The sequence below is a fragment of the Sceloporus occidentalis genome, unplaced genomic scaffold (genome assembly GCF_023333645.1).
Source record: "Sceloporus occidentalis isolate IW3139 unplaced genomic scaffold, rSceOcc1.0.p SCAF_4, whole genome shotgun sequence".
NCBI classification, from domain to species: domain Eukaryota; kingdom Metazoa; phylum Chordata; class Lepidosauria; order Squamata; family Phrynosomatidae; genus Sceloporus; species Sceloporus occidentalis.
This window is the reverse complement of record NW_028316984.1, coordinates 190,885,177-190,900,598: the sequence shown is the minus strand read 5'-3', so window position 1 is coordinate 190,900,598 and position 15,422 is coordinate 190,885,177. Positions and strand designations below refer to the sequence as shown.

The window sequence follows — 15,422 nt, the reverse complement described above, 5'->3', positions numbered from 1 at the left end:
CGGACTGTTCTGAAGGCTCTGGAAGTTGGTATATAAAGCTAGTCTGCTAGCTCCGCCCCCTTGTGACTCACAGATGTGACTCACAGAAGCTCCTCCCCTTCAGCAACAAGCACACGGTCTCAAGCACACGGTCTCAAAATGGCTGCCAAGCAGCTCCTCTCCTTCTCCTCTCTCTGGCCGGACTGTTCTGAAGGCTCTGGAAGTTGGTATATAAAGCTAGTCTGCTAGCTCCGCCCCCTTGTGACTCACAGATGTGACTCACAGAAGCTCCTCCCCTTCAGCAACAAGCACACGGTCTCAAGCACACGGTCTCAAAATGGCTGCCAAGCAGCTCCTCTCCTTCTCCTCTCTCTGGCCGGACTGTTCTGAAGGCTCTGGAAGTTGGTATATAAAGCTAGTCTGCTAGCTCCGCCCCCTTGTGACTCACAGATGTGACTCACAGAAGCTCCTCCCCTTCAGCAACGAGCACACGGTCTCAAGCACACGGTCTCAAAATGGCTGCCAAGTCCTCTGCTCCATTATCCTCAGGTTGAGCACCCTTTGCCTTTTCTGAGAAGACTGAGGCAAAGAAGGTGTTGAGTAATTCTGCCTTTTTTCTGTCTCCTGTTAGCATTTTGCCATCTTCTCCACGCAGTGGCCCTACCGTTTCCTCCTCCTTCCTCTTGCTGCGGACATATCCAAAAAAGTCCTTTTTATTGTTCTTAACCTCTCTAGCAAGCCTGAGTTCATTCTGCGCTTTAGCTTTTCTGACTTTACCCCTACACATGCCTGCTATTTCTTTGAATTCCTTTTTCGTGATTTCCCCCTTTTTCCATTTCTTATACATGTTCCGTTTCAAACTTAGCTCGGTTGAAAGTTCCTTTGTCATCCATCCTGGTTTCTTGAGACACCTCCCGTTTTTCTTTCTCAATGGAACTGTTTGAAATTGTGCCTCCAGTATCTCCCTTTTGAGAAAGTCCCATCCATCCTGAACTCCTTTATCTTTTAGTATTTCTGACCATGGAATCGCCCTCAATACTTCTCTAAGTTTACTGAAATCTGCTCTCCTAAAGTCTAGGATGCGTGTCTGACTCTGCCTGGCTTCTCCTTTCCACTGTATTACAAACTCCAGGAGAACATGGTCACTTCCACCTAATGATCCCACCACTTGCACCCCATTAACCAAGTCATCCTTGTTGGTTAGGATCAGATCTAAAATAGCTGACCCCCTTGTTGCCTCTTCCACCTTTTGGACCATGAAATTGTCTTCCAGGCAAGTGAGGAATTTGCTAGACCTTGAGGATTTTGCTGAGTTTGACTTCCAGCAAATATCAGGATAGTTGAAGTCGCCCATCACTACTACATCTCTCTTTTCTGACTGTGTGGTCATCTGTTCGAGAAAGATATCATCCAATTCCTCAGTCTGACTTGGGGGTCTGTAGTAGACTCCCACCGTAACACCCTTGTTGTTTCCCTCCCCTTTGATTCTTATCCAGAAGCTCTCCACCTGGCTTCCATGATTGATGTCCAGGATCTCTTCACTGGTGTAAATATCTCTGACATATAGTGCTATTCCTCCTCCTTTCCTGTGTGGGCTATTTCTCTAAATAAGGTTATACCCCTCTATTTCCACATTCCAATCATGAGACTCATCCCACCAGGTTTCAGTGATGCCTATTATATCATATTTGTTTTGTTGTACTAGGAGTTCGAGTTCATCTTGCTTATTTCCCATGCTCTGTGCAGAGACATCGCAGACCATGGTTCCCTTTTACTTGCTGCCTGTGCAAGTTTTTTTGCCTCCCACTGTTGGGTCCTTGCACTGTTTGCCTTGTTTCCTCTATATCAGTTTGACTATTTTCGCCATCCCTTTCGCCTTCCTTAATATTGTCTCCCTTCCCCTCGGAACTCAGTTTAAAGCTCTCCTGATCAAGTTCTTGAGACTGTTGGCAAAAACATTTCTTCCAACTGGCGTGAGATGCAACCCGTCTGTTGCAAGAAGTCCCTCCTCATGGAACCGCAGGCCATGATCGAAGAATCCAAATCCTTCTCGGCGGCACCATCTGCGAAGCCAGTTGTTCACATCTGCTATTTTCCTCTCCCTTCCTGGACCATGCCCTTCAACTGGCAGAAGAGACGAGATGACAACCTGTACATCCATTCCTTTCAGCTTCCTACCAAGCGCCTCGTAATCCCTTTTGATGTTCTGAATGCTGTGTCTTGCAGTATCATTAGTTCCCACGTGGACCAAAAGGAAGGGGTATTGGTCAGTAGGCTTGACCAGTCTTGTCAGCCTCTCTGTCACATCACGGATCTTTGCACCTGGAAGACAACACACCTCTCGAGACATCTTGTCAGGCCTACAAATCACTGCTTCTGTACCCCTCAGCAAAGAGTCCCCCACATTGAATCATTGAGATTTATATAAATGACAACTTGCCATTCAGCAAGGGATTCGTAGGTCTACTCAGCTGGTAGAGTAGGCCCACCAAATCCCTTCAATCCCTACTCTAGTTGGTGAGAGCCAGCATGGTGCAATGATCTGAGTTTGGACTATGACTCTGGAGACCATGGTTCAAATACCAGCTCAATCATGTAAATCCACTGGATGATCCTGGGCAAGTCCCACTTTCTCAGCCTCAGAGAATGGCAATTACAACCCTCCTGTGAAGAGAACTTGGCAAGAAAACCCCATGATAGGTTTGCCTTAGGGTCGTCATAAGTCGGAAACAACTTGAAGGCACACAATGACAACCAACTCAAATTAGTACAACCAGTTAGAGTTGCCAGATCTTCAGGCCAGGTCTCAGGACCTGGATCCTTTGCTCCAGTCCTCAGAGTGAGGGGGAGAAATGTCAGGGTGAGACCACTGCCTAAAATACTGTATGTACTTCATGTTAATCGATCCTTGGGAGAGGCGGGAAATATTATATGACTTTACCTTTGCGCTCAAAACAATAATGCTTTATGCAGTTTATTTGCAATACATTGTCAAATAGCTCTTAAACTGATCATTTATTCTAGCAAGCTTTTTAAAATCATGCAGGCCTGCTTTTATCAGGGGTTGGTAGATTATTTAAACATTGTATATTTTAAATTTTGAATGTTTTAAAATGTTTTACTGTTTTAATTAGATTATTTTAATTGTTTTTAAAGTGCGATTTTAATATTATATATGTTGTAAGCCACCTTGGGTCCCAAATTGGGAGAAAGGCAGGATAAAAATTAATTAATTAATTGGTAGGTTTGGACAGTAGGATTTTGGGGGGTAGGGTAAAATTTATGCCAACAGCTTATTTGTTCATAATAGCAGAATGTGGCATTTCTATTGAGTCTGTGGCCATTGAATATGGTCATTTTACCACAACATCAGATAAAGGTTTTGGACGCTTTTTTTTAACCAACTCTTGAAAAATGCACTTCATTGATTCACCCCTTTCTCTTCTTCAGTGCAAAGTTTTTAATATTAAATTTGCCTTTTGAAATTTAGTTTCGGGTTATTGTTTTTAGGGTGCGATACTGCAATGAAATAGCTTTTTAGAACTCTTTAATTATCCCCCTTCATTTCTTTATACTAAATCCACTTTATCTCTGATTAGTACAAAAGGCTGAGTGTTTTTGTCAAGAGCTTATGGCTTTCCTTTGTGATGGGCTGTATCTTAAGTAGCCATTTGGAATGGTGTTGGCTTTTGGCAGAGTTGGGGAGGGAAAGACATGCTTTTCAAGGAGCTCAAAGTGAGCCAATAAAGACTGTGGAAGCCCGTACACATATAATCCTGGGCCTATCTGCATTATGGTTAATGCTCTGGGAAAGTAAAGGAATGGCATCAAAAATACTCCATGTGTATAACTGAAATACATTTGCCCTGAATTGAGTGGCTGTGTTTGCTCCACCATAAGCTGTTTGAGGTGCCTGTTTGATAACAAGAGAAATACCACTCTGTTTATCACGTTGTATGTTCAGGACCTGTCACTCTTAGGATTTGTCTTCTAAAAGCAAGCATGAATCCTAACTTGAGGAGTTAATTTATGAATCTCTATCACATTTCCCCCCGTTTCCTCCCCTGACCCTTCTCCATTACAGATGCCAGCCATTCAGGTTCAGTCAATATTTGATAATCAGCTGTTGGGCTGAATTTAAAATCATGCATACATAACCCTTATAGCCAAATGAAGGAATATATAGAATCACAGAGTTGGAAGAGACCACACTGGGCATCCATGGCTTTTCCTGCAGTTTGATTCCATTGCTCCATGGCCTAGACTCTGGAGCAGCAGAAAACAAGCTTGTTCCATCCTCAGTATGACATCCCATTAAATATCTAAATTTAAATTTAAACATGGCTATTGTGCCACCTCTAAACCTTCTCTTCCCCATGCTAAACATAAACAGCTCCCTAAGCCATTCCTCATAGGGCATGGTTTCTAGACCTTTCACCATTTTTGTTGCCCTCCTCTGGACACACTCCAGCTTGTCAATATTTTTCTTGAATTGTCATGGCCAGAACTAGACACAGTATTCCAGATGAGGTCTGACCAAAGCAGAATAAAGTTTGTTTCCCTTGTTCTAGACACTACACTCCTATTGATGCAGCCTCGGATTATACAGAGCGCCCGCGTCATATGCGGGCATGCCTTATCCTGGAAACCACATATCCAGCATATCCTGGAAACCGCGCTGGAAGAAGCAGTGCTGCACACCGGAAAAAGTAATAGTGTGCATGCCCATGGTGTGCACACTGCTGCGTACCGAAGTGGGCACAAACCCCATTATCTTTAATGGGACTAGAGCATACACGGAATTTCCCTTACATGGGAGATCCGAAATGGATCCCCCATGTAAGGTAAGGGATCACTGTATTGGGTTTTTTAGCTGCTGCTTCACACTGTTGACTCATGTTCATGTTCAGCTTGTGATCTAGTAAGAATCCCAGATCCCTTTCGCATGGACTGTTGCCAAGCCAGGTGTCCCCTATCTTGTACATGAGTCTTTAAAAAAAAATCTGCCTATATGTAGTATATTTCTCCATGTTGAAATTCATTTTGTTAGTTTTGACCCAGCTCTCTAATCTAATTTGCCCAAAGACAACCCCCTCCATTGCTAAACAACCCGTGAAGCCCCTCACATAGCCATTCCCTGCAAGATTGCTGAAACGTCTTCCCATGGCCAGAAGCAGGGAATGGTCCAGGGTGGGGTGGGGTGGGGGGCTTCAGGACTGTTCAGTAAGTTGGGGAGTGGGATATGGATCAGCCTTGTGTAAGTTCATTACTCCACTGAGCCATACAAGATTGCAACCAATGTGGAACCTTTTCATCAAGAAATTGACCCTTTTCATCAAAGATCTCAACTCAGTGAAGTCTCCCCTCCCTACATGCAAGTATTTTTATTACCATTTAGACTTGACTATAAGTCGATCTCATGTATGAGTCGAAGACAGGTTTTGTGGCCAAAATTATGGAGTTTTATATGACCCATGGATAGGTCACGGATGCTAAAACATAGGGGAATGTAACAAAGGATGTAAAGGATGATGAAGCAAAGGAAAAGAATTTACGTGTTCATGCTAATTCTAAAGGCAGGCTAGCCAAATGAAGAGGGAATTACCACTGCTCTTTTCCCATCCAGACATGCAAAAAAGGCCAGAAGCAGTGCCACGGCAGAGAGAGTAGATAGAGGGGGGCAGTGCTTTTAGGTTTTCCTGGGACAGACTAAACACTCACTTTTGCCACTCAACTGAAAGAAGGGGTGTAGTAAGGTGGAGGTAGAGATTGGGAGAGTTGGGAGGGCTGAGGAGGACCAGGTGGAAGAAATGAGGGAAGGAACCCCGGGGGAGGGGCCAGAGGAAGAGAAGGCGGGGCGTCCAGAGAGTATAAAAGAGGAGGAGAGAAGTTGCGCGGGGAGAGGGAGAAGGCGCGGAAGAGGGGGACGCGGTGAGGCGGCCAAGTTAAGAGGAGGAAAGGTGACTCATAGCCCGCAGCGAGTGGGAAGGCCCGTGTCCCTGGTGGGTCGGGCAAGCCCGCGGAGGCCAGGACCACACGAGGCTGTAAGATTAATAGACCCTCGGGTGGAGGGAGACTTTGGGTACCCAAGCAAGGGCGACTGGCGCCGTCGGGATCCCAGGAGTCTGGAAGGTGAATGGTGGGACCCAAAGGGAGGCAGCTGGGAGCAAGGCCCAAGACCTCAAAACTGGGAAAAAGCAGACAGGGAGCCGCTGGAGAAACACTCGGGGAAAGCGAGGCGGTGAGTCCACACCCGACCAGAACAAGGAATCCAGTGAAGGCCTACCCAACGCAGCCTGCTAAAGGGGACTTTGAGGCACCAGTTTTCTTTGCCTGTTTATTTTGTTGCATTACCTGTTGCCAATAAAGGCGTTATTGTTGCTGTAATTCAGTGGTGGAGGAAAGTTTGTTTCTCACGTGGAGAGGATTTCCACTCAATCTGGTCCCGCCATGCAACCTGCTACGCCAGCCCCACCCACAAGGGGATGGTTCCTTTTTTGATAAGAGTTAAAGTACGTTACTTACATTGACCCATGGTTAAGTCGACCCAGATTTTTTGGGTCAATTTTTTTACTAAAGTTGCTAGACTTACACATGAATATATACAATAATCATCTGTGCTGAAGACAAGAGCAGGCAGATTGCAAGAGCCCATCTGGAGCATGCAAAAAGAATAGAAAGCTAGCTGGAATCACAAACCAAGCAATTTGTCATGTAATGAAGTGTGAAATTAAGTAGAGTCTGAGTAAAGGAGTCTGAATTAGAACAAAACTGGAACAGCAAGGAGAAACAGGGATGGAATGCTGGTCCACAGAAGAAGGCCTCCAGATAGAAAAAGCATGAGAGGTAATTATTGATCAGGGTGAAAGACTGCAGAGTGTTCTAGCAATATTTATAGCCAGTTGGCTATAAATGAACCAGTTGCTTTTTTTGAGGTTAGAGTCGTGCAGAATAACCCGTACTATCCTGTCACCCTTATCCATTGCTTTTGCCAAAGAGAGCAATGGAAATTGTAGCAGTCAGTCACAGACAAGACTTTTCAATCCACCTCTGGTGCCCCTAACAATAATTTTGGTGGTTTCAGGACTCATTGTGAAGGAGGGGAACTATCCATGCCCAAGTCATGAGTATAGAAATATCCATATACCTTGAAATGGGTAGGCATTCGTAGGTTCAGGAAACACTACATACAATAAGAGGACCCATTTCAGCAAAGTTTTCTCTTCCCATGAATTCTTCTGTGTCCTTGAAATGATTCATAGACCTCTAGGCATCCCATTGCACCTGAAACAAAAAGTTTTGTTGACTGTATTCTCCAGGGAGGGGATAAGAACAACAACCAAAAAAATTGTATGCATTTCTGGCATGTTTGCACATGAGACCTATTGTTTAGGGCCTTTTGATGTCAATTTGAGATTAAATTCTTGTATAGGCCTCATACATTCCAAGGAAAGTGTGCTCTTTTCCTGCTCTTGTGTTACACTTTGGCGTTCTGATAAAATAATACTTTGGTTGGATATAATCTTTTGTTCATTATGTTGCCAAATATGTTGCTGTTACAATATGGGGAAAATATCAAGTCAGGTCTTCTTATTAAATAAATTTAGCCCGTTATGTGTGATGGAAACCCCTTCCTCGATCTCTGAAGTGGAATTCCTGACGTTTCACCAGCATCTGTGGCTGACATCCTCAGAGAATGTCTGAAGATGCCAGCCACAGATGCTGATGAAACATCAGGAATACACTCTTCTAGTACATGGCCACATAGCCCGAAAAACCCACAAAAAGCTATGGATGCCAGCCATGAATGCCTTCAACTTCACAAATAATTATTTGTTTCTAATTTAGAAGAAGAACATGCTTTTGTAGTCCCTTTCATCATTGTTCAAGAAAACCAAACTAATTAATTGTAATAATGAATAAATTGGGGGGGGGGGATTGCCAGCTAATTTGGTTCATTTTACCAACCTAATGTTCCAGTCTTCCCAGTTGTCTCAAGATGGCACCAAAAAAAAAAAAAAAAAAAAAAAAGGAGACAGTTGCAGTGAAAACACTATTTCATTCAAGTTTGATTTGATCTTGTTCCTTCACTTTGACAGCTTGGTTCTGATTGTTCCATCTGTTCTGTGCTTTTCTTTAAGTGTGAGAATCTTAGGAAAGAAATACTAACTCATTCTTCAATGAATTGACACTTTGTTTTTAAATAATCCTCATTCCCAAATCCCACCTTCCTTTTTTGATTGTTAGAATATATACTCTAATTTCACGAGTGTTTTAAAATCTGCTGTAAGTAAAGTGCCCAGCCAAGGCAATAATGACAAAAAAGTAACATATTTTAAGAAGCCCTCATGGTCCATAGCCCCACCAAGGGATTAGAAAAAAAATTTTTTTTTTGGGGGGGGGGGGGGTTGAATCCATATGGATGTTGTGGATTTTACCCCAATTTTCATTTTTCTTCCAGAAAGCACAAATACTACTTGCACATTCTTAAACCATGCCCAGAGTTAGAAGAGCTTATGGTAATTTCTAACTGACAGATGAGGAACTGAAGACAAAAGAATATTTGCACTGAAGCAGAAAGCGAACCAGTGACTAAATCCCATTTCCTAATTCTGTATTCGCTATCCACAAATCTATGCTCGTTTCCCACTATAACTTTTCAGCCATCTGGAGAGTTTCCGAATCCTTTGTGATAGGGCAAGGAATCAATCAAAGTTAACGTTAGATTATCAACAGGCTATCATGGAAATTTAATACATACAGGAATTGACAAATGTGTTTGTCAGGAAGTTGGCATTCAAAACAAGAAGGACAAAAAATCTTTCCTCTGTTTCCCAGATTTTTGTATTTTATGTCTTGATCATATGTCTACCAAATTAGCAGAGCTTGGGAAAATCTGTTTGTTTTTTTAACTACAACTCCAAGAATCCTCCAATCTAGCATGGGCCTTAGCCACTCTAGTTAGGGGATTCCGGGAGTTTTCCTTGAAGAACAAAGGCGTTTCAAGCTTTCTAATTTCACATTTCTGCATGTTATTGAAATGTCAACCATATACTAAGCATTCCCATGAACAGCCCAAGACATTCTGCAGTCTGAGGCAAAGGATAAGGTCCTTCCTTATCCTTGGTGGAAGCTGGTTGAATTGACTGTTGGGACCTATCTTTGTACTTATTTAATTTGTTATTGTTTTATTCATTTTTATCCCACCTTTCTTTCAGTAATGGGACTCAAGGCAGCCCGCACTATATTTAAAACAATGCAATTCAAAGCCTATACAAAAGCAGTAATAAAAGTATAAATATAAGATTTAAAAAACAAACAGTTTTACAGATACTAAACATTACAAATATTAAAATGCATTAAAAGCATTTTATAGCTCAGAAATAATTTAGTTTGACAGCACTTTAATTACCATGCCTCAGTGTTATGGAAACCTAAGATTTGTGGTCTGTTGTGGCACCAAAGCTCTCTGAAGAGCAAAATGTTTCACAAAACTACAAATCCCACAATTCCATGGCAGTTAAAGTGGGTCAAACGGCATTATTTCTGCAATGCAAGACCCTTTGCCATTTTGGTCACCACCTTCTGGACACACTCCAGCTCTCAACCTGCTTTTTGAATGGCAGTGCACAGAAATGAACCTGGAAAACAAAAGCCAAGAGGGAAAAGGAAAACATGAAAATAATTTTAAAATATCAAGATAAACCATTAGCTGTTACTAGTATATTATTAGGATTATTGTTTGCTCAGGCTGCTACCAGAAATAAAGCAGTTTGATATCACTTTATCTGCCATGGCTCAATGCTATGGAATTTGTGATTTGTAGTTTTGTGAGTTATCCTTCTCTGTCAGAGAGCTCTGGTGCCACAGCAAACTACAAATCCCAGGATTCCATAGGATTGAGCCATGACAGTTAAAACATTGTCAAACTGCATTAATTCTGCAGTGTGGCAGCAGCTATGGGATGGAGTATTCTAGATGAGAGCATGGCTGGTTGCGCAGGAATACTTTACAATGCTGTTGTCCCTTGTGCTTATTCCAGTTACCATGTGAATCTGCCCCAAATAGAATTACACAGCCGGAGACCAGATAACTCTAGGACAACATTCAAGTGTGTGGTGGCTACTTTAAGACCTGTTGCATAACAGATAGACAGACATTTTTGGGTGGAAGGAGGAACATTGGTATCAGTGAAACAGGTCTCTTACGCAAGCTAGCGACTTCACCTCCAGAATAGGCTGGACTCACACATCTTCCTTCCTTGGAGGTCTTTAAACAGAGGCTGGATGGTCATCTGTCAGGGATGCTTTGATTTGGATTTCCTGAATGGCAGGGGGTTGGACTGGATGGCCCTAGTGGTCTCTTCCAACTCTACGATTCTATGATTCTATCTGACAATGCCAGCTTCTTCATTTGTTCAAGCTGCAATTTAATAATTATATCCTTAGCTAATGTGCTTGTGGCTAACTCATCTTGCCTTTTAAGGCTTAGCCCTACCATCATTAAAATCTCCCCAGCATGGCAAGTAGCTTTCTAACAAGTCAATTGATCTGGGCTTTTCTGTTGTTTTTTGTCTCCTCCTTCCCCAGTGTGTCCATTCTGATCTTTAATACTTCTCGGCAATGCTTTGTTGTGGTGAAGCAGTTCCGTCCAGGTAATCCTCTTCCTTTGCTTTACTTTTTAAACATTTACAGGCTTAGTAGTTTTTAAATAAACAAAACAGATGGGCCTATGCATTGCTGTGGTGTTAATATTTTTTTTAGCAGCCAAGGAAGTTGCACCCAGCCTTGTTAAATTGATGTGTTCTAAGCTTCCTGTTTGGGTGTTTCCATCCTGAACCCTGTCAACATTTCTAGCAGCTTTTGCTCTTTCCATTCAGAGGGAGAGAATATTTATCCTACAGTATTTGTATCTTTCTCTACCGCTGAGGCAAAGGGATGAGAAAAGATTGGAAAAGTTACTTTTGGGCAACAGCTCCTCAAATCCTTTGGTCAACATGGCCACATGCTATAGCACAGTGGTTAAATGCCAGTACTGCAGGCACAAGGTTGTGAGTTCAATCCCAGGGTCTGCACAGCCCCTTAGCCTTCCATCCTTTCATAGCTCAGTAAAATGAGTACCTAGCTTGTTGGGGGCAATTGGCTTACAGATTGTAAGTCGGTTAGAGAGCACTGAGTTCACTGATAAGGGGTATAGAAATGTAAATGCTATTGCTACAGCTATTGCTATGTTGTTATCCAAGGAAGAGCTAGTGTGGTATAGTGGTTTGAATGTTGGAAGGCTCCAATATCCATTCAGCCATTGATATTTGGAAAGTTGTTGTCCAAGGAAGAGCCAGAATGTTGTAGTAGTCTGAGTATTGGGCTAGGACTCTGTGAGAACAAGATTTGAGTACTCATTCAACCATGGGGGTAGAATTCAGAGACAGAGTTGTGGTAGTCTCGAATATTAATATGAAAAGACATTGGGCCCTCAGTATCCACAGGAGATATTCCTCCACAGATGCCAACATCATATTGACTTGAGTGGTGACGCAGCCACACAGCCGCGCCACCATTGAACACAATGGCACTTTGGAGGAGCCTCCTCCTTTTCTTCCTCCTCCTGCCTTGTGCTTGCTGGGCCTCACCTCATCTCGCCTTCCTCTTCCTCCTCCTCTTCCTTCTCCTCCCTTCATGCTGTGCCATCTCTTCCTGCTCCCACTATGCCTCACCTTCCTCTTCCTCCCACCACGCAGCACCCTCCTCCTCCTTCTCCTCCTCCTCCTTTTCCTTCCATCTTGCACCATGCCGCCCCTTTCTCCTTTATCTCTTCCTCCTCCCTCCTCGTACCATGCCTCACCTTCCTCTTCTGCCTCTTCCTTCCATCGGGCCACCCCTTTCTCCTCCTCCTCTTCTTCCTCATCCTCTACCCACTCCATGGGCTTGCCATCCACATATGCTTAAATCCTTGGATGACAAGTCCGTGGATAAGGAGGGCCCACTGTATCACCTTTGAGACTAACTGAGTGATAAAGGTTGTAGCATAAGCTTTTGTGGACTTGGTCTACTTCCTCAGATTGATGGAGTGAACTGGTGCCCAGAAAGGACCTTTATATTCAGACTGTATGAATAGCCGTGGAAATGCAAAACTTGTCAGTATGGTGATGAGATGAAAACCTCAGTTTTAACAATGAGGTACCCTTTGCATGCTGTCATTTTACCACTGAAACTCATTGTGTGAACTTGGGAAAATAACACTCTTTCAGCCTTTATCTATGATCCTGTGACTTTATTCCAGAACAGATTGGTGAACAGGATGAGGTGCCATAATGCTCCATTAAGCAAGACACTGATATCTGTCCTCCCTTACTTTCTAAGCCCGAACTTTGAGCTGCAGCCTCCTCCTCCCTAACACAGCTTTTGGCTCGCCAGTGGAGAGGGAGAGGAGATGTGGCAGCGCTGCTAACAAGAGCAGAATCATGTCCAGCATATCCTGCCATCCTGGACACACTGAGAAGAGCCATTCCTCCCCCCTCCACAAAGGAGGCAATAGTGTTGTTGGGGGGGGGGGATATCTGTGGCTAAAAGTTGGGTTATGGAAGGTGAAGGAAAACAGGTACCCTGGTCCACCTTGACAGAGTGTTGCAGTGTCTGATCTGGATCCTCTCTCTGTTCAAGTTTAAAATTACAGTTTCTCCAACCCAGATCCAATCTGGCACTCTAGCCTTTGAGGAAGGCAACGACAAACCTCCTCCAAATAAATATTGCCCCAAAAGAAAAAGCCCATGGTAGGTCACCATAGATTAAAGTTGACTTGGTGATATAACATAACAACAGCAGGTCTAAAAGTAACTTTTCCAAGCTGTGCCAGAGAGAATGATTTGTCTGAAGAAGCTGAGTGAGCTCCATATGTCCACACTGAAGGATTGCATATAAATGGATGGCCACATGTCCTGCTTTGCAAGCCAGAATCCTTTGCTTGACAGCTGTTATAGGGATGTCTTCTATTTGAAGGTGTCTTCTCTTAGAAAAGCTCTCATGTTAGGGATGTAATTCCTCCCTTATTTCATTCTTGAAAGAAGATAGGTAATTTGAGCAATTTTTTTCCTGATGCATGAAAGTGTTCAAAAACAGTTTACTAAGACTGTTTAAATTCTGTTGCCTGTGCAGAAAATGCTATAATTGTGAATTTAATCAGTGCAAAATTCGCACATGGGTTGTTGGTTGGGATTGCACAGAAGACAACATATTCAGTGTAAAAATAGTTTTCTGAGTGAAAAAAAAAATTGTGAAGATTCTGTCAAGAAAAGTATTTTTCCCCAGCCCTTGTTCAAACCATTTTCCATCACAGTGTCCATCCTAAGTATGATTTTAAGATAAAGAACCATAATGATGTTGAACAGGGGATTTGAAATTGCCTGTTAACAGCACTTGGAGTAGGAAGACAAATCACAAGTCACTTACAGTCCTCTCCCCTGTGGTAAGAAACAAATGATGCAGCAATTGTTTCTAAATTTGCACCAATACATCTAAATCAGCATATGCCAGTTTTGTACAAATCCCCCTTTTGTCCGTTTTCTTGGTAACATGCAAGTGGATATACCCAACTGTCTTTCTAATGACTAGATCTTACAAATCTACAGGGAAGTATAACAGCATAGAAAGAAGTAAAGTTGTAATAAAATAGGCTAAAAGAGAAATAAAGAATAGGATAGCATAAAACAACAGCTCATATAGAGGCGCATAAACCATTGCTATGAATGAAAATTTCGGGGTGGGGGGGTGTTCTTAGCCTAGGAGTTATATGACAGTAACAAGGGCTCCTGGTAAGGAGTTCCAAAAGGAAAATACCACTCAGAAAATTCCTCCCTGTTCTGTCTCTCCATCTCATGAGTGATGGCAGGGGAACCCAGAGATGGGCTTTGACTGCTTGTCATCGTGGCATAAGCAGTTCTTGATATCTCTTACTCTCAAGGGAGGATTTGAACCAAAGTCCCCCCCTTCCAAGTCTAATATACTATTCCCAGTATACTACAATGTGCAGAGCTTAAAAAGTTACTTTTGAAAAAAAGGAATATTGTGCTTCATGAAAGTGCCCTCCATAAGCAAGCAGTTCTATGTAGAGTCACCCCTCCACATTTGCAGGGGTTAGGGGTTGAGAACCCCTGGAAAAGTGGAAAAACCGTAAATATGCTAGCCCTCCCTCAATATGAATGATAAAGTGTCCTCTCCCACCAAGAGCATTCTTTATCATTCATGTTGAGAGAGGGCTAACATATTTATGTTGTTTCCACTTTTGTAGGGGTTTTCAACTGTATATATGACCACCTGTATCTCTCCTTGCAACCTTGCAACATAGCCTCCCCCACATTTCCAAATTGCTTCCATTTTCAATCTGATGTTAGCAGCCACTGGCCAGGAGAGGGGGGGGGGAGAGGAAGAGAGGAGAGAAGTTGGATCTTCCCTGGAAGGGGCTGCAAACATCCGATTCAAAGGGAAGGACTTTGGAAATGAGAAGGATGCAAAGTTTGGCAAAGCAAGGGAATGTACAGTGTTAGTTTTCACTGGCTGGGATCAAGAGTGAGGAGGAAGGAGGTGAAGAGGTTGACCCTGTTACGCAGGTTACAAAATCATGAATAGTGAAAACCAAAAATCTGAAACCTGCAAATGTAGAGAGCTGACTGTATTCCTTCTTCTTAAAAGGAACTTTCCAAGGTCTGAGTTAGTAACCTTGGCCTTGTCAGCACAGGCCAAATACACCAGCCTCCCTGTATCCACTTCATGGGGAGTCCAAACAATGCAGTCCTTGGGGAGTCCAAACAATGGCAGTCCTTGGGGAGACCAAATGACATCTGGCACATGGAGCACAAGAACCGGGTTATAATATCCCTAAAATGCATTATTTAAAAACTTACTTTTACTCCAGATCTTCCGGGAAGATAGCGGTAGCAAGTACATTTTTATACCGCTTATCGGTGAACTAGCACTCCTTAAGCAGTTTACAATATGTAAGCCAATTGCCCCTAACAAGCTGGGTACTCATTTTAGCGACCTATGAAAGGATGGAAGGTGAATGGCCTTCCTCTAGGATTGAATTTACAACATTGTGGTTGCAGTACCAGCATTTAACCACTGCGCCACCAGGCTCCCTATGCTGTGTCGCTGGGCAGCTGTTTGAAATGTGTCCTACGGTGCCACCTGGCACATCTGCTGTGGTGCCAACCCTTTGCTCTAAGATCAGAATGAAGTGACATGTATGCATCAGGCAGTTCAGCAGGCTGCACATGTGAACAGCTTCCCTGGTGATACAACAGTGGGCCAAGTAATGGGGAGGCAGGGCAGCTTCAGGACCAGGATACTCCAGGCTGGCCCATGCAGACAAAGCCCTACTCAACTGAACCTCAGCTACAACTACTATGGTACAAAGATCCACCAAAATAGCTCTATCTTTTATTTTGTGTT

General features: G+C 43.1%; 1 protein-coding gene across 2 annotated transcripts in view; it reads left to right on the top strand.

The window, feature by feature from the left end:
* The window catches only part of NUDT14 (nudix hydrolase 14), a 79,511-nt gene that overhangs the window by 46,253 nt on the left and 17,836 nt on the right, over window positions 1-15,422 (top strand). For both annotated transcript variants that reach the window (XM_089522710.1, XM_089522711.1), the window contains exon 3: window positions 10,569-10,633. In XM_089522710.1, coding sequence (XP_089378836.1) covers window positions 10,569-10,633 — 65 coding nt within the window. The remainder of the gene's footprint in view (window positions 1-10,568; window positions 10,634-15,422) is intronic.